General features: G+C 39.7%; 1 protein-coding gene across 1 annotated transcript in view; it reads left to right on the top strand.

Moving 5' to 3' along the window:
* MYO9A (myosin IXA) overlaps positions 1-19,946 on the top strand; it is a 221,086-nt gene that overhangs the window by 69,328 nt on the left and 131,812 nt on the right. The window contains exons 8-11 of the mRNA XM_040969582.1: positions 979-1,105; positions 8,480-8,569; positions 12,967-13,083; positions 14,231-14,365. Of these exons, the coding sequence (XP_040825516.1) occupies positions 979-1,105; positions 8,480-8,569; positions 12,967-13,083; positions 14,231-14,365 (469 nt within the window). The remainder of the gene's footprint in view (positions 1-978; positions 1,106-8,479; positions 8,570-12,966; positions 13,084-14,230; positions 14,366-19,946) is intronic.

Raw genomic sequence — 19,946 nt, 5'->3', positions numbered from 1 at the left:
GAAGGCTGATGTTGCAGAAAGTGGCTTTATTCACTATGCTACATTGCCATATAGTCTCTCTCTTTGGTGATTTTTTTCTTAGTTTTGATTTTTTTCCCCTTTTGTGTTTAAGTATCCCAGCTTTTAGTATAGTTGTTTATGAGTACTGCCCAATAGAAGGTTAGAAGCTTTTTGTGAATAAGAATCATGATTCCTTTCTTAAAATCTTTTATTATTCATATGATTTATGGTGCTTCAAATTTTGTATCTGACATTTGTTTTCAATGGAGAGACCTACTTGTGTGAAAGCATTAACGTGCTGATAGTTGAACACAGAATGTGAGGACAACAGTGGAACCAACCTTTTCAACTATTAAAAATAGTTTGATTTTGTTTAAAAATGTTTTTTCAAAGATTATTTATTTATTGAAATCTTAGAGTTATAGAAAGAGGAGGAGAGACAGAGAGATCTTTGTTCTGCCACTTCACTTCCCAAATGGCACCGTGGCCGGTATTGTGCCAGGCTGAAGTCAGGAGCCAAGGGCTTCTTGTGAGTCTCCCAGTTTTGGGTGACAGGAGGCCACATATTTGGATCGTCTTCTGCCTTTCCCACAGCATTAGTAGGGAGCAGGAAGAAGTGGAGCAGCCCGACAGGAACCAGTGTCTGTCTGCAGTGTTATCATTACTGGTGGTGGCTTAATCCACTACACCACAATGCTGATTGCTGGTTTTAGACTTAAAGTATAGTAAGTTGAGATGGTAGCAAGAATTCCTCTTGAGAGTCATCAGGAAGTGGTATAACACTGAAAGTATATTCTTGTAAAGCACTCTGTGACATGAAGTAAGTACCTAGAAAATTCTAGTTATAATTAGTATTCCTATAATTTTCCTTTTCTGAAAACTTACTGTCTTTACTAGTTAATTGATTACCTGGTATTTTGGAATGAAACCGTGAGATTGCACTTGAAAAAGCTGTAATTTGTGCTTTTATATTCATAGGATCTTCTCTCTTCTCTCGGCAATTCTACACTTGGGTAATATCTGTTACAAGAAGAAGACCTACCGGGATGACTCCATTGACATCTGTAATCCTGAAGTTCTGCCTGTTGTCTCAGAATTGTTAGAAGTGAGTGTCATGGTCTCAGTTCTCACTTCAAGTGCTGGACAATGCCTCATTTTTAAAAATTATTTAAGTATTTTATAGGTGTTATTGGGATATGACTTTTAAAAGCTCATGCTGTCATTATTTTTTTCTGTGGTATCTGCAAAATGCCAGCTCTGTCCTGACACTTGCCCCTCTGTTGCTAAATGTGCTGGCATGCAGGTGAGCGGAGCTCTTTCCTTTGCCCGCCATTTGCCCCAGGCAGTCATCATTCCTGCGTGTCTAGAACAGGGTGAATATATAAACTACACGAAACTATATAATATTATATTTCAATAATTTTCCCCTCTTCTTCCTATTGACTTCTTGCTCTAAGATTTTGTTTATTTTATTTGAAAATGGAATATTGGGGTAAGAGGAAAGAAAAGTAGTATACTTTTTCCCTCATAGGTAGGATACTTTATAGTAGTATACTTTTTTCCTCATCGGGGCATAAAGTTCCTCATTTCCTACCATGGGCAAGCATTTGATGCTGTGATTAATATGCCATTTGAGGCACCTGAATCCAATATTGGAGTGTCCTGGGCTTGGGTTCCAGATCCTCTTCTTTTTTTTTTTTTTTTTTTTTTTTGATAATTTTTACCTATTTGATTAGGGTACAAAAGGTCAAGGGCTAGAGGAAAGTGGGTGAGACCACTGTTTTCATATTCTCTTCTTTCCTTCCTGTGTCTGGGGGAAGGAGGGAGATTAGGGGAGAAGCCACACCCAGCCCCCCAACCATCCCAGGGTCCCTGATGTGGAACATGCTTTTAGGGTCCTGCTCAAGTGGTTTCGATAGCTCAGCAGTTCTGTATTGCTGTCCAGATCATCTTCCAAGTCCAGGTTCTTGCTAATACATATCCTGGAAGATAAAATGATGCTGGGTCAAGCCCTTGGGTCCCTCCTTACTCAGGTGAGAGAACTGGACTTAATTCCTGGTTCCTGACTTTATCGTGGTGCAGCGCCTGCTGTTGCTATCATCTGGAGAGTGAACCACAGGATCAGAGATATTTTTGTCTTTCTCTCTCTCTCTCTCTTTCTGTGCTTTTATTTATTCATTTGAAAGAGTGACAGAGAAGAGAGAGACAGAGACAAGCAAGTGAGTGAGATAGAAAGATATCCTCCATCTTCTGGTTTACTTCTCAAATGGCCGGACCGGAGCCAGGAGCTTGGAACTCCATTTGGGTTTCCAGCTGGATGAGAGGCATCACCAACTGCTTTTCTCAGATTTGCAGGGAGCTGGATCAGAAGCAAAGCAGTTGGATCTTGAATTGGTGTGCCAGGAGGGCATTGCAAGTGGTGGCTTTACCTACACCAGTGCAAAATCAATACACTTACAAAAAGATTCACCCAATGTATGTGGGGTTTGATAGCTAATTTCTTTTTACTCCTGGATATCATATTATGTAGATGTGTGATTTGTTTATCTACTTATTTATTGAAGGACATCTTGAGTTGTTTCCTATTTTGGGTAAATATAAATTACTTGCTTTTTTTATATTAAATGTTACCCATCTTTCAAATCTAGGTTCATATGCTACTTCATGGGATTTGAGTTTATTCTATTGTCCAGATTGACTCTCCATGAATAGAGCATTATTCTATGTTGGGGTAGGGGTTTTTGTAGCATACAATTAATTGTTTACAAGTTCCTGTCAATTATACTACTCTTTTGAGAACAGTGAATACCTTCTACTTAACTAGGCCAATATTTATTTTTTTCAGAATGTGTCTAGCCATTGCTTATTAACTGCAGTTGGTATGTGAGGCCCGGCAGGAGGGAAGGGAGAAAGTTCCCTTGAATTGGAACTGAATTTTTCTTTTATTGGCAAGAAGTTCAGATCGTCCTCTCAGAATGTTGTGATTTTCAGGATCATGAGGGTTGAACAATAAAAGATGTTTCATATAATATTTTCATCAAGCATTGCTATTATAACATTATAGCACATTCACCAGTAGTCCTGCGTGTAAGTCCAAGCCTTGAGTAAGTGCCCAGTGTTGATAGTACAGTACTCCTTTTAGGTGAGAACCTAGTAAGAGAAATGCAGGTAGATTAAGAGAGGAACTCAGTTATTTGTGAAAGAGTTGAAAGCCACTTCTGTGAATTGGGCTTACCTATATCAGAAGTAAACGAATGACAAATTGATTTGATCAGTAATCTCTCTTTTGAACCCAAGTATCTTAAATTTCTTGTTTTGGGGTCTGCATTTGACACTGTTTGGGATACTTGTGTCCAATAGCCCACATTCCCTCTAGGATTACCTGGATTGGAGTTCTGGTTTCCCTCCTGATTTTTGCTTCCTGCTGTGGTACAGCTTGAGAACCAGCAGGCAATGATTCAGTTATGTTAAGCTCTGCCACTTGAGTGGGAGCCCTGGTTTGAGTTTTCTGTTCCCAGCTTCAGCCTGGCCCAATCAAGATTGTTGTGGTCAATTGGTAAGTTAACTAGTGGATAGAAGCTTTGTTTGCCTGTCATACTCTCCTTTCAAATAAATAAAATGAATCATCAACACATTTAAATTTCTTCTGTAAAGTGTGCTATGATTCTAGGATTGAGGTTTAGTGTGACATAGGAGGAACTGGAGGTGCTTGCCTGTGAGTATTTCTTAGAAGTTGTTTTGATGGGCTCTCGTCCCTGAAGATTGACAGTAATTGCAACTTTTAAGGGTTTGGTTATTATAAAGTACAAAGATAAGTGCAATAACTGGTATAATTGAATTCTTAGGATTTAATTTAGTTTGGCTGCTTCCCAGAGTGATTCAATTTGATAATAAATACTGATTTAGTTTGGAGGAACAAATATAAGTATTAAGTATTAATTTAATTTAATTTTTGAAAGTTTTTTTTAAAAAATTAAGTAACAGTAAAAGCCTGTTTGATGGGTAGTTGTGAAATTTTGGCAGATGAGCAAGTTTCAGCATATGTATTGGGAGCATAATTTTGAGTTGGAATTTAAAAATTATCACCATTGTTAAGTTTTTTCAGTTTTTAGCAAAAGTCTGTTGAGATAATGTGAAGAACCTGTTTTTAATGCACATATCAGTTTCTCACTGGTATGAAGAAGGTTGAATTTTTAGTCATACATGTACAACTTAGAATATTTTGAAAATTTTGGAGATTAACTTAGGCATCATGAATTCAGTAATATTTTGTTGGAATGATTACAAAGTATAATCAGCAAGACTAGTATGCTCTATGTGTGTGCTCAGTGCCAGCATTCGCCTCTCTCCCTTAGATGATCCAAGTATTCATCCTTTGTTTTCTACTTTGTGTTTAGAAGAAAGGTCATCAGCAGAGAATAATATATTTGTGTAGGAGTCTGAGACCTATTAAACCCTTATGAGCAACTCTTTTTGATGTCTTCTCTGTTTGTTTTATGTTAACTAACCTTTTAGAGTTTTAAAATCTTTCTTATTTTGCTACTGTTTTTTTATGATAATATTTTAAAAGTTTAAAATTTCTTTAATGATTTATTTTATTTGAAAGAGTTAGAGGGAGGAATAAAGAGAACAAAAGGAGAGAGAGAGAGATCTGTCTTCTGCTGGTTCCCTCCCTAAATGGCTACAGTGGCCAGAGCTGATCTGATCTGAATCTAGGAGCTGGAAAATGGCAGCTGTTGTCCAAGTCTGCCATGTGGATACAGACTCCAAGGATTTGAACCATCTCCACCATTTTCCCAGACTCTAAGCAAACAGGAGGTTGGATCAGAAGTGGAACAACTGGGACTGGAAGTGGCACGAAATGGGACACCCATGCTGCTGGCAGGAGGATTTCTCTGCTGTGCTGCCGTATACGAATTAAAGACTTGTTTGTTTATGTGAAGGCAGAAAGACACACAGAGAGAGACAGAGAGGTCTTCCATCTTCCAGTTCACTTCCCAAATGGTCTCAACAGCTAGGTCTGGACCCAGCCAAAAGTAGGAGTTAGGACCTTCACCTTTGGCTCCCAGAGAGTGTGATAGCAGCCCCAGATCTGACCATCTTTCACTGCATCCCCAGGTGTTTTAGCAAAAAGTTGGATGAGAAGTGGAGTAGCTTGAACTTGGGGCCCAGCAGCGTGGCCTAGCAGCTAAAGTCCTCGCCTTGAATGCCCGGGATCCCATATGGGTGCCGGTTCTAATCCCGGCAGCTCCACTTCCCATCCAGCTCCCTGCCTGTGGCCTGGGAAAGCAGTGGAGGACGGCCCAAAGCTTTGGGACCTTGCACCTGTGTGGGAGACCTGGCAGAGCTCCTGGCTCCTGTCTTCGGATTGGCGCAGCACTGGCTGTTGCGGTCACTTGGGGAGTAAATCATCAGATGGAAGATCTTCCTCTCTCTCTCCTCTCCTCTGTATATCTGACTTTGTGAAAATAAAATAAATCTTAAAAAAAAAAAAAGTGGAGTATCTTGAACTTGAACTCTGGCACCCCAGAGTGAGATGCTGTCTTTGCAAGCAGTGGCTTAGGCTGATGAGCTACAATACTGGTCTTTAAAATTGAAAACTTTGTTTCTTTTTAAATAGTTTACTAGTGTTGTTATTTAAAAATTCTCTGTGTTTTTCTTTGTATTCCTTAATTTTTATGTAGATGTATCAGTTGTAGCGTTTCATTATTTCTGTTTTACTTTATTTTCCTCTAAGTTATGAGGAACATATATAGCATGTAATATACATATTATGTAAAATACAAAATAATAAGCACTTACTCAAATTCTCACTCAGTTAATAAGATTTTTGTATAAGACTGAAATCTACTTTGTATCCTGCACCATCATAAAGGAAAAATAATTGTGAATTTGGTGATTATTTTGTTTTTATATTTCCAGTGTTGTTCTATCACAGGCATTTTGTGCATATACCATTTTTAACATAAGTTAGAATTATTCTAGGATACAGTACAAGGTATACAAATTTGGCAGTATTTAAAATATTTTAAAAATATGAATGTATATTTAATATTTTTTAATTTTTAAAATTAAACATTTCACACCATATACAAATATATAAATATATATTAAATATACATTTAATATATATATATATTCTGAGAGAGAGCATGCTTTATGTGGTGAACAGATGAGTTTCAGTGTATGATACTCTTTCCTCGAGTATGTGGAAATGGCCATTATTCTGTGCTGTTGGTAGCTCACATTATTCCTCCTGAAAAAGTTGTTGACCATTTATTCTGAAATGTTTAACTTTCATAGTTGCAGAAATATGCCCCACAGTGGGAAGCATTTGGATGCAGCTCGGGACACTGCATTGCTTCCAGGGTGCTTGCTGGGTTTGTACCTGGAGGCAGTGATGATGGCGGATGTCCTTGGAGCTCTGATTGGCCTCTGCTGGTCCTGCCTCTTTTGGGGGTCTGGGAGTGATGCTGTCTGTCTCACTATCTCTGGCTTTCAAATAAGTAAACTACATACCTTATAATATTACTTAGGTTTTTATCACATGTTTTTTAAAAGATTTATTTTGTTTTTATTGGAAAACCAGATAAACAGAGAGGAGGAGAGACAGAGAGTAAGATCTTCCTTCCATTGATTCACTCCCCAAGTGACTGCCATGGCTGGAGCTGAGCCGATCCAAAGTCAGGAGTCAGGAGCTTCGCCTAGGTCTCCCACACGGGTAGCAGGGCATCAAGGTTTTTGTCCGTCCTCAACTGCTTTCTCAGGCCACAAGCAGAAAGGTGGATGGGATGTGGGTACACTAGAATTAGAACTGGCACCCGTATGGGATCCTGGTGCGCGCAAGGTAAGGACTTTAGCTGCTAGGCTATCACACTAGACCCTTTATCACATTTTAAAATCATTTTTGTTATATGATGTTTTTATGTCAAAGGACCTAACTGTATAAAGTGTTGGGCTTTTATATTGAAATATGGTGATTCATTTTTCGTTTCAATGCATTTTGTCAAGGTGATTCGCTTCAAATGTATTCAACTTTTAAAATTTAAGTGCTGAGTCACTGATTTTCTGGAAGAAGGTGTTTAAAAAGTTACTGGCCTATCAGATTGCGAGTACTAATGCTCCATTCTTTAATTTTATATTCGGACTCATTATAATCTAAACTTTTGCTTGATGTATTTTTATGTTCCTATGTGTATAGAATTTTATCAATGTTTTATGTTTACTGTATATAGATGCTTTTTAAAAATGTGCTTTTTTGGCACAATTTTATGTACACAAGTTTGGCAGAATTCAAAAGTATAGTTAAGCTTTGAAGAAATAGAACTCTGTGTTGCCACCGAGAGAGAAAAGTGATGACCCTTGTCTGTAGGTGCTTGCCAGAACCCTGTCCAACAGCAAATGTGTACATACACCTGGCAGCTCCATGGTTGGGTGAACTCATATGTAACGTGAATTTGTAATTTTCTAGTTGTGAATAATGTAAATAATGTGAGTGTACTTGTAAGGAATATAAATAAGAGAATCGATTTCACCTGCTGGGATGCTATTAATATTAATCCAAGTTATCAGCATAGCTGATCTAAAAAACATACTGTTAATATACTATTATGGGTGAAAAGTGAAGAACATTTGTTAGTGCAACAATGTTTGTGAATACATTTAATGCATATAACGTAAAACAGGAATCAACTTCAAACATGCCAAAATCATTATAGTATTTACCTCTGGACCTAGGCTTGGGACGCAAGAAGCATCAGCTTTATCTTTGAGGTTTAACATCCACAGATAAAATTAAACATCTGGGCTACAAAGAGGTACCCACTGATATCCCTGTGGTTGGAGCAGTGCTGTCACCGTAGGCCTCACATGCATACCATGAGATTATATTAGCTTGTACTGTTCTATGTTTCCTGTGTTCTGCAAAGTCATGCACGTTTCTCCATTATGCTAAAAAAGTAAACTTTGTAAATTAAAAAGTCCTGTTAGGGAGGACTTTTAATGTGTTAAGTGTTACGATGCTGGTTAAGGAGTCCACTTCTTACATCTGGGTACCTGGGTTTACTTCTCAGCAGCTCTGACTCCTAACTTGAATTTCCCATAACAGCAGACCATGGAAAGTGGCAGTTGGTTCAGGTAGTTGGGAACCTGCTGTCCATGAGTAACCCTGGCTAAACAAAAGAAAAGAGGTGTTTTTTTTTTTTTTTTTTTAAGATGTGTTTTAAACTGTTTTTCTTTCATCTCTTTGCTTCTGTCTCTCTCTGTCTCTCACTCGTTTTTGGATGAGGTAGAGTTCCTGTTGAGTGGGACACCTAATACTAAAGTTGCCCAGTTTTGTTCTTTGTTTTTTTTTTTTTTTTTGCTTTTTAAATTGTATATTTGCTAATTTCATGCAAACACTGTCTCTAATTTTTCAGTAGAATGATTCAGCCTATCGTCTTTGGTGTTGTATATAGGATTTGCATTTTCTGCCCTGCAGGTTAAAGAAGAGTTGCTGTTTGAAGCATTAGTCACGCGGAAAACAGTGACAGTGGGAGAAAAGCTTATTTTACCATACAAGTTGGCAGAGGTGAGTACATTTCCTATGAAATCAATTTTTGAGAAGTTTGTGATTTGTTTCTCTTGAAAAATGAAAACAACAGCAGCAAAAGTATATTCTGAACTCGTCAAATTTGACCAAGAAGTTTCCAAAGACTTAGAAACTTGAAACTGAATTTTAAGCATTTTTCACCAAGGATCTTCATTTTGGTGGTGTTGGTAAGTCTTGTGTTACTGGGATGGATAGGCGGCATGTTCCTTCCTGGGACCAAGCTTTCGGTTACCTTGCTTTGTGATCGCTCACTGCTGCTCTGCAGTTTGTTTTGATGTTTCTGTTCTACTTGATCTCTGGAAGGTGGGGCCCCAGGACACAGTCTCTCTTTTCCTCCACATTGTTGAATCTAGGTTATCTTGCCCTGCTGCACAACTTTCCACTCTGTCTGTAAACTGAAGCTGCCAGTTAGGATTTGTGGCTGTCATTATGCCACTCAAGTGTCAGGGTAGGAAAATGGTAGAAAAATAGCATTTTAAAGAGTATTTTTATGATAGTCAAAAGAAATCAAACTGGCAATTATTACAAAAATGGAACATGAATGTGCAGTTAGAGTATCAGAAAACCCTGAAGTGAGGAAGTGGTGAGTGAACTCCACAAAGTGATTTTTAGGCCGACACTGACCCACTTATGCCACTTTTGGGCTCGCTTCTGCTGTGTCTCCAAGTAGGCTTGTCTTGTGGTCTCATGTTTTATGGTATGCTACTCAGAGCTACTTTCTAAATAACAGAAAACCCAAAATTTTAACAATTTTTTATATATATAGGTTTTGATATGTGTATATATGTGTGTGTGTTTCACATGCATAAATATTTATTAAAATGTATTCATATACGTATGTAATGAAATATATTCAAAATTTTACTTGCCTGAATGAGTTACAGGGAGAGACCTTACATCTGCTGTTTCACTTCCTACATGGCTGTGATGGCCAGAACTGGGCAAATCTGATGCTAGGAGACAGAGCTGCTTCTGGGTCTTCTAGGAGAGTACAGAGCCCCAAGGCCTTGGGCCATGTTATGCTGCTTTCCCAGGCCATTAGCAGGAAACTGGATTGGAAGTGCAGCAGTTGGAATTTGAACTGGTGTTCAGTGAGATGCCAGTGCCACAGGAGGAAGGTTCACCGTATAAGCCATTGTGCCAGCACCTGGTGTTAATATATGTATATTAAGATTTACTTATTTTTTTTTAAAGATTTATTTTTATTATTTTTTTATTGGAAAGGCAGATATACAGAGAGGAGAGACAGGAAGATCTTCCGTCCAATGATTCACTCCCCAAGGGAGCGCAACGGGCCGATACTATGCCAATCCGAAGCCAGGAGCCTCTTCTGGGTCTCCCACGCGGGAGCAGGATCCCAAACCTTTGGGCCGTCCTCGACTGCTTTCCCGGGCCACAGGCAGGGAGCTGGAAGGGAAGAGGGGCCGCCGGGATAGAACTGGCACCCATATGGGATCCCGGGCGTGCAAGGCGAGGACCTTAACCACTGCGCCACCGCGCCGGGCCCAAGATTTACTTATTTTTATACGAAAGGAAAATTTTACGGAGAGGCATATAAGAGATAGAGAGAAGGTGTTCTGCTGGTTGACTCCCCAAATGGCTATATTGACCATAGTTGAGTTAATCCAAAGCTAGGAGCCAGGATCTTGTTCTGGGTCTCCCATGCAGGTGCAGGGTCCCAAGGCTTTGTGCCATCCTCAGCTGCTTTCCCAGGCCTCAAGCACGGAGCTGGATTGAAAGTGGAGCAGCTGGACATGAACTAGCACCCATATGGGATGCTGGTGGCACAGGGTGTAGGATTAGCCTGATGCACCACTGAACCTGGTGTTTATTTTTACGGTCTTTCATTACAGAATATTTGTTTATGTTCATTTAGACTCTTGCCTTTAACTTGAGATTTTCTGAGGTTAATTTTGTAATTGTTTGCTATTTTTTTTTTACATTTATGAATTTACAAATTTTAAAAAATCTCCACTGTGCTCAGAAATGTGCATTAGGGGTGTAATTAAATTACTTCCTCATACTTCCTCAAAGGTTTTCAGATTTTATGTGAAGAGCAGTGGAAAGCCGTTAAAGTGTTCTCAGCAAAGGCATTTGATCTTGTTTTCTTGCAATAGTAGGAAACGTTTTACTGCTAAGGTCCATTTGAATGCTTATGGTAGCATCATTTGTGGGCCATACAACATTATTAACTTAATAATTAGCCTGTTTTACATTTATGAAATTTCAAATCCAGCCTGTGATTGCTTTGCCAGGGCTAGACCAAAGTATGTCCTGGACCTTATATGGCCTACAGGCCAGGTGCCCCAACCCCTGTCAAGGAACACTTTGGCAGCAGTGTGACGAATCAGTTAGAGGAGTGCAGCGAACATAGTGACTTAATGCAGTACCCATGTATTTATTTATTATGAATATTTTATTTATTTGAAAAATGATGGGGTAGAGGGTGGGAGGAGAGATTGAGAGATTTTTCCATTCACTAGTTTATGTTCCAAATGGCCTAACCTGTTGTGGCTGGGCTAGGTCAATGCCAGGAGTCCATAACTCCATGGGAGACTGGAACCCAAGCCCTTGGATAGCCTGTGGTGCTTTAACTGTTCCTGGGCATATGGGATGGTGCAGATGGGGGCTTATCCTCTTGCACCACAATGCACAGGAGGCCTCAGATTTGTTCATTTGATAGGTCCTGTGTGTCTGGGCACAGGGTAGCTGGTGGAATAGTATTTGGTAGTTGGGCTTTTTGAGACTAAACTCTGATAAGCAGGACTATGAACCAGAAGAAATGACTGCAAGCCTAAAATTGGCAATTATAGAGCAGTGTATTACTGGATCTGGATTCCATCTGACTGTGGTGTTTCAGGAAAATGATACATCTTGGAGCTGGTGTTGTGGTAAAGGCTGTTCCTGGGATGCGGGCATCCCATGTGGTTTCTGGTTTGTGTCCTTGGTGCTGCACTTCCCGTCCAGCTGCCTGCTAGTGGCCTGGGAAGAGAAGCTGAAGATGGACCGCTACCACTGATGTGGGAAACCCAGACGTAGGGAGGGATCTAGTAGATGGAAGATTCTTTCTGTCCATCTCCCTCTCCAGTTGAGACTTTCAAGCAAACAAACCACCCTTTTGAAAAATGGTGATATTTTAAAATATTAGTTTTTATTTTAATCTGAAGGTCTTTGAACATAAAAATTGACATTTATGAAGTTAGTTGTGGTAATGTTTTGTGTATTCTAAATGTTTTGTGTAGTGTTAAAGCATTTTCTTTGTGCTGAATTTGATCAGATTGTCTGCATTCTGGTTATTTTGCTGGAGAGATACAGGTTCTGCTGTTGTTTGTTGATGCCTCACCTCAGTATACTTCTGAACTCATATTGCTGTTACTCTGAGTTCTGTCAGCAAGTTTCTAATATTGAGGTGGAGAATTTGATTGAGTCTTTCCCTTGGTGTTTAATTAGTTTTGATCTGGAGACTTATATCTTTCATGTATTTTTCTTTAAATTCAGAAATGAATTTTTCACTGATGAATTAGTTTATGGTGTTACCGCCACTGTGCAGATGTGTAAACCGCAGCCTAAGAGTTGGAAGCACCTAGGCCCTGGTCATCCAGGTGGGATAGGAGAAGCAGGATGTGTGACTGTCTGGCTCTCCAGAACAGGGATAAAACTACCTGCTTGAGTCCACAGCTTCCACAGTCAGCCCGTCCATAATGAGTATCTACACTGCGAGTGCAGGAGTTAATAGCATAAGATGCTTGCTTTCTGTGTAAGTTGAATGCTTTCTAAATGATAAGTTTACCTTAGTAAATTTTAACTTAGTAAAAAAGCCGCTAGTACAGAGGATTTCCGTAAACTGAAGAAAGCCTGGAGTGAGTGAGGAGAAGATAGGTTTCATAGGTTGTGATGAAGAATGGTTATTATTTTCTTGGTATGGAGTAAGTATAGAAGCCAACGTGGCAGGCTGAAAACAGCTAAGGAGTGTGTTGTGGTATATTGTGTGTGTAAGAGTGTGGTAGGAGTACATGAGTATTAGTGCCTTTTTGTTGACAGTTTATTCCTCTTCTTAGAATGGTCTTTCCCCTTTTGTCTGACAAAATCATTTATTAACTTCCCATTATGCTTTCTTTTCTTTGGGAAGAACAATTCACTTAACAATATTTTGAACTGACTGACCTGAATTTTGTTTCTTAACGTTTGTAACTATTTTAGGTTAGAATCCCTAAGTGGCACTGAATTAATGAGTGCAGATAGGGATGTCAATTACATCCTGTTAATATTGAGAGAAGGATCACAGACTTTCTATATTAGATGAGTGGAACTCTCTCAGTTTCAGTGTCTTGGGTTCCTGCTAGTTGTGCTGTTCTAACATGTTTCTTGTTTTTCAGGCTGTTACAGTGAGGAACTCCATGGCTAAGTCTCTGTATAGTGCGCTGTTTGACTGGATAGTTTTTCGAATTAACCATGCACTGCTGAATAGTAAAGATTTGGAGCACAATGCCAAGGTAAAAGATGCCTTACATTAAAATTTCTTTTTGTGAACACCATTTTAATAAACATGTTAGTGCATGAAATTTGAAAACAGAATCATATAATCAGAATCACCTTTTCTTTGTTTTTTAATGGCCATATTCACCTTTTATTCCACACATTGTTTATATTCCAGTGATGTATCTATGCAGAATTCTTTTATATAAATATAATCACAGTGTCTAAACTTGCATTTTCTATCCAAGGTCTATTGAGATAATGCACATTTTTGGTTATATTTTATCTGTATTAATTTTCATAATTTTGTAATACGTAATATGTTGTGTACCATAAGTTCTCCTGTAAAAATTAAGTGTTTTGTGTGTAAAATAGTGAATTTTCTTTAATTACCAGACTTTACTTTTTAGACCAATTTTGACTTAAGAAAAAGCACTGGAACAAAGATTACATAAGAAATTATAACATATGTAATTCATTTTTGTACTATAAATAGTACTGTAACAAATTTTTTTTTCTAAAGATTGATTTATTTTTATTGAAAGTCAGACTTAAAAAAAGGAGAGACCAAGAAAAAGATCTGTTCACTGATTCACTCCTCAAATGGCTACATGGCCGGAACTGAGCCGATCCAAAGCCATGAGCCAGAAGCTTATTCTGGGTCTCCCACATATGTTCAGGGTCCCAAGGCTTTGGCCCATTCTCTACTGCCATTCCAGGACACAAGCAGGGAGGTGGAAGGGAAATGGCACAGCCAGCACTCATATAGATCCCAGCAGATACAAGGCGAGGACTTTAGCAACTAGGCTACTGCGCCACGCCCTCAAATGCATTTTTTTAAAAACAATGCAGGACACCCCAGTTGCTGTCCAGATGCCTGCTAATGCAGTGAAAGCAGAGCATGATGGCCTGCCATCTGTATGGGAGAACTCTTGGTTGCAGCATGGTACAACCCTAGTTGTTGCCAGCAGGGAAGTGAACCAGGTGCTGGACCAGCTCTGTGTCTGTCTCTCTGCTTCTATTCGTCACTCTGCTTTTCATAGAAATAAGTAAATCTTTAAAAAAAAAAGTATTTAATTAAGTTTAGCTATCTTTTGGTTCAGTAGTATGTAGTAAATAAATCTGATTGCAATATTTAAGCCAAAATTTTGCCTTATTTTCTAGACTTTGTCCATTGGTGTTCTTGATATTTTTGGATTTGAAGATTATGAAAATAATAGCTTTGAGCAGTTCTGTATTAATTTTGCTAATGAACGTTTGCAACACTACTTTAATCAGCACATCTTCAAATTGGAGCAAGTGAGTACATGTGCATACTTGTCTTGTCACCCCCCCATTCTCTGATGTCACAGTGATAATAAATGTTTTAAGTTTTGTATTTAATACACATAGTATCTTTATATCATAAAACGAATGGGCAAATCAGGGCATAGTTTCTCAGCCCCGCTATACAGTGTTATTTTATGTGTTTAGACTGTCAGTATGTGCTTTTTGGAATATACCTTTGAATGAAAAGATGTCATGTATGTCACTTGCTCCCTGTGTGGCTTTAAGCACTGTTTTTGGCTCGAAGGGTTTAATGCTGGTTAACAGCAGCATAAGATACGTTAGTACTGGCTGCTTGATGAATGCAGAAGATGTAAACCACAGAATCTTGAAGAGCTAATACCTTTTATGGTAATATTAGCTAACACATATTTAGGATTATTAAGTAGGGATTGTTTTGTCTCTTTTTTTCTCTCCATTAAGTATTTTTATTTTTTAATTTTTACATAGTTATCTAGAGGAATAAGGGTCAAGGGCTACAGGAAGGTGAGTGAGATCACCATTTCCACATTCTCTCTCTTTTTTTTTTTACTTCCCGTTTCTGGGGGAAGGAGAGAGACAAGAGAGAAGTCACACCCAGCCTCTCAAACGCCTCTGCACACTGGGATGGAGATGGAGGACAGCCACTTGACACCACCCCAGGGTCCTTGATGTGGGGCATGCTCTGAGGGTCCTGCTCAAGAGGTTTTGAGAGTTCAACAATTCTGAATTACTGCTTATCTCTCCACTCGAAGCATGATGAAATCTCTCCAGAATCCCCTGATTGACATAGTCTACCTTAGAGTCTGCATTTGCCCAGATATTTGCTGCCAACACTTGGCTGGGATTGTTGATCAGTTTGTTCTGTCCTCTGCTTTCTGTTGTGGTATCAGGTGTTCTGTGCAGACTCCAGTGTACTGCCATGTCTTCCATGTGCACATGGATATGCTGTCCACACTGTTCCATCTAAGCCACTGAGGAGGCCCAACTCCGACACATGCACTCTATGATCAGACCGTGGAACCTGCAGTTCTCTCCATAGTAGGGGTTCTGAGTCCAGCAGTTCAATTTAGGGGTTCCCCAAAGAAACTTTGTCTTAAGTGATCCCAGTCCTGATTCTTGTGTGAGCTTGCCAATACAGGGTCCGGCACAGTTCTTTGCCCCAGTCAGCTTATGCACATGCTGGTGGTTGCAATTGCTTGTCAGTTGTCTTCAGTCCTTTCTTCTACACAAACCTGGCGATGTTGCAACCCATCCCGATTCTACCACAACACACTTGGCTTTCACGTATGCCAGTGGGAGCTGCAGCCTAGTCAGAGAGACCCACAATGACCCCCACCAGGCCCGCCCCATGCCCTTTTTCTTGGTGCTTGCCAGTGTGTACAGCAGACTGGTCCAGTCTGTCCCTCATCCCATTCAGCTCTCATACATGTCAATGGGCATTGAAGCCTAGTTCAGCTCAACCAGCCCCACTAATAGCTCATACACGTGCCAGCTGGTGTCACTCTGTCTAGCCATGCCTGCCCCAGTCCTGGTTCCCATGGTCACCAGTGGGAATGGCAACCCAAGAGGGAGGTGCCCACTGTTTCCCTAATGGACTCACTCCCACTCTCAGATCTTGCACTCCAGATGGTTCTGTGGTTTACCTTGACAGAATTTGCCTCCCGTGCCAGCATCTGCCTGCTGATGATGTGGCAAAGTCCAACCAACCCACACCAATTTCTAACATACGCATGCACCAGTTGGAACAGTCAACCCAGCCTGGCATTTTCCTAATCCAGGTCACATGGTTAAATCCACAAGATTGGAGATTCTTCTGGGTCTCCCATGTGGGTGATGGGATCAGGTTATGGGAGCCATCTTGCACCGCCCGTTCTAGGCTATTAACAGGGACTGGATTGGAAACAGATCAGCTGAAACGTGAACTGGTGCCCATAGGGGATGCTGGCATAGCAGGTGGCAGGTTACCTGCTCTACCAACTATGCTGACACCTAGTGGGGTGTGCCTTTGTTATTTATGGAACATTTAAAAGACATGCTACTTTTTGATCTTGTCTGTAAGAGGACCCCTTTTAAATATTCATGAGAATTAAAAGATGCATTTATTTTAATGGAAAATATTTTTGAAATCTATATGAGATATCTTCACAGTTTGTGAAAAATTTTTTGAAACCAGCATAGATTTAAAAGGTTGTTAATAACAAAATTAATTCATCTTTTAATTATTTTTAAAAAATATTTATTTTATTTTATTTTATTGGAAAGGCAGGTCTACAGAGAAAAGGAGAGACAGAAAGAAAGATCTTCCATCTGCTGGTTCACTCCTCAAGTAGCTGCAATGGCCAGAATTGAACAGATTCGAAACCAGGAGCCTCCTCCTGGTCTTCGACGCGGGTGCAGGTTTCCAAGGCTTTGGAGCAAACTCGACTGCTTACCCAGGCCACAAGCAGGGAGCTTGTGGAGGGAAGCAGGGCCGCTGGGATATAAACTGGCATGCATATGGGATCCTGATGGACGCAAAACAAGGATTTAGTCATATGAGCTGCCTTGTATGATGTGGGTAACTAGTGATTTCCTCAGTTCCTTAGAACACAAAATTAGTTACAGAAATTGAAAAATGATAAAAACAAACTCTTAAAAGATCATTAAGAAAAATTTCAATATCCTTGTGATTCAGTTCCAGGTTTTGTCCTTATGTTGTTTGTACACATGGAGTTGTGACTTCTGTAATCAGGGTTAAGCTAAAGAGCTCATGTGAAGCCTTTTAGACCTCTAAAGATTAACCAGCAGTGAGTACTTGAACAGTGTGTTTGAGCCTGCCAAATTGTTAATATGGACAGAATGTAAGATGAGGACAACAATATACTGAAAGTTAAATTGAGTCTTTATTGATGTCAGCTGCGTAACGTGTGTGGCTGAGAAATTGAATTGGAGGTAAATTGAGCAGAGGCTACTTGGAGGAGGGAGACCATCTGTGAGCCTGGATGTTGTCTGGAGGAGTGATCCTGAGTCCTGAATCAAGGTAGTGGGCAAGCTGATGTGGAGTCAGACAGCAGAGAGTCCCTGTGATATTTAGCTGCTGCTAAATGGAAAACACTTGTAAATGGATAACACTTGTGTGCTGGCCTTTGTGCTAATTAAGTACTGATTGTAGAAAATGCAAATTATATGGATCTTACTGGGCTTCACCTAATGACTTTTAAGTTTCTTCATCCAGTTCTGATGATGGAGACCCAAAGATTTGGATTAAACTATCCTTAGAGAACAGTGAAAAAATATGAACAAAACGTATTTGAAGCTATTGGGGTACTTTCACATAAGAGAATCTCCATAGGGCCTACATCTAGGAGGAAGGGAATTCAGGGAGGGGAGCCCAGCATTTTGGGACTGTTTTGTTCCCAGATATATTTTCCTATTCTTGTGGGACTAGAATGTATTATTGATGGTATATCATGGGTGACTGGTATGATATGGGTACCCAGGCTTAATTAGGAGTCTGAGGAGCTGAGCAGAAGTTTCTCCAGACCTAAAAGCAAGGGAAAGAGCCTTGGTTGCTCCTATAGAATTTAGGGTGCATGCTAACAGTAAAGATGAACCAGCTGTGGTCCAAATACCATGAGGAATGAGTTTCCATTTTCATCATTCACAATTTTAACCCTTGGGTTAAAATAGTCTCAATTTCTAGTATATGTGTTGCCAAAGCGAGCACAAAATAGTGTCAATTTCTAGTATTCTCAGGATCAGCTGCATAGAAAAAAAATCCAGTTTTCACTGGAAGAAGAGATCATCCTAGTGCTAAAATTACTTCTGCAATAGAAGCTAGAAGAGAAGAGGATATTTTTGCTTTAAGCCAAGACTTGTAATTTAGGCAGTAACTAATAGGTCTCTGATTATAGCTCAGAGATGTAGGAAGGAATGAAGAGCAGTGAAAATTATAAAGAAGTGGTGAATCTATATCATTGTTAACTAAATTAGAGGAAAAATAAGTGTTCAAATAGCTCTAAAGTACACGAGAACAATATATATGTTAGGAAGGAAGTAGATGAAGTTCATTTGACTCAGTGATTATTAAATTGCTTATGTAAATGCAAATATTTTCATAAAGAACATTGCAAGTCAAGGCAGCTCCAATGTTGGTTTACTAATGTTGAAAGTAGAAATAATTTCAGTCTGACTAAATTTCTTGTGTGCAGTGGGGAAAAATACAATTTTGAACGCATTTTGGGGATCAGGATAAGTTTATTATCCAGTTTGGTTAAGTGTGTGTGTTTAAAGATATTTTACTCAAAATATAGAATTTATTAGATTGGAATAGAAAAAATCTGCTGATTTCTTATTTCCATGGCTGCAGTGGCCAGGATTGGGACAGGCTGAGGCGAGGTGCTCTGTATAGCTCTCCCATACAGCCACTGCACTTGGGCCATCTTCTGTTGCTTTTCCCCAAGCACTTTGGCAGGGAGCGGGATTGGAAGTGGAGCAGTGAAGACTCAAACCAACACTCAGGTGTGATGATACTGTGTTAGGCAGGGCTTAACCTGATCATAGTGCCAGCTCCTTTTAATATTTAGCAAACATTAAGAAACACAGTCTAAGACTATGCAGAAAAGATAATATAACAGAACCAGCTAATGTTTTTCTTTTCTTTAAATATTTTACTTTTATTGGGAATGCAAAGTTACAGATAGAAGGAGAGAAAGAGGGAGAGGAGACACAGAAAGATCTTCCATTTGCTGGTTCACTCATTCCCCAAATGGCCTCAACGGCTGGAGCTGAGCCTATGTGTAGTCAGAAACCTCTTCTGGGTATCCCACATAGGTGCAGGGTCCCAAGAACTTAAGCCACCCTGGATGTTTTCCAGTGTGCAAGCAGGGGCTGAATAGAACCTGGAGCCAGCTGTGACATGAGCTGGTGCCCATGTGGGATGCTGGCATTTGAAGGTGGAGGGCCAATCAGTTGAGACACTGCACTGGCCCCGGAGTTTTTCTAGATATTGCTGGTATATTATATTATCTGCCAGTTATTAACAAAGAAGAAAACGTCTTGATAATATTTAGTATTAAATAATTTGACAAAGTTTTATTCATTTCTGTTTTACAACTTTTCACAAGGAATTCTTACTGAAGTAGGAGAAGAGAGCTTCTGATAAGCAGTACCCACCAGAACACCCAATAACAAGTATAATGAAAATAGACTGAAAACTTTTCACTTGAATTCAGAACCATGAGAGATGGGTCCTAACATTTGTTATCCTGTATAGAGTCATCATAAAAGGTGGTACCTAAATGGGCAGTAAACATAGGGAAATGTTTTTCTCATTTAAAAATAAATATTTTATTTATTTGAAAGATAGAGTTACAGAGAGAGGGGGAGAGAGAGAGAGTGCAGTCTTTGATCCTTGGGTATCTGAAAGGTAGAGTTGGGCCCGGTGCGGTGGCACAGTGGTTAAGGTCCTTGCCTTGCACGCCCGGGATCCCATATGGGCGCCGGTTCTACATCCCGGCAGCCCCTCTTCCCATCCAGCTCCCTGCCTGTGGCCCGGGAAAGCAGTCAAGGACAGCCCAAAGCTTTGGGACCC

Source organism: Ochotona curzoniae, unplaced genomic scaffold (assembly GCF_017591425.1).
Source record: "Ochotona curzoniae isolate NIBS_2020 unplaced genomic scaffold, NIBS_Ocur_1.0 scaffold_4701, whole genome shotgun sequence".
Taxonomy (NCBI): domain Eukaryota; kingdom Metazoa; phylum Chordata; class Mammalia; order Lagomorpha; family Ochotonidae; genus Ochotona; species Ochotona curzoniae.
The sequence above is the reverse complement of the archived record's forward strand: the minus strand, read 5'-3'. Positions and strand labels throughout refer to the sequence as shown.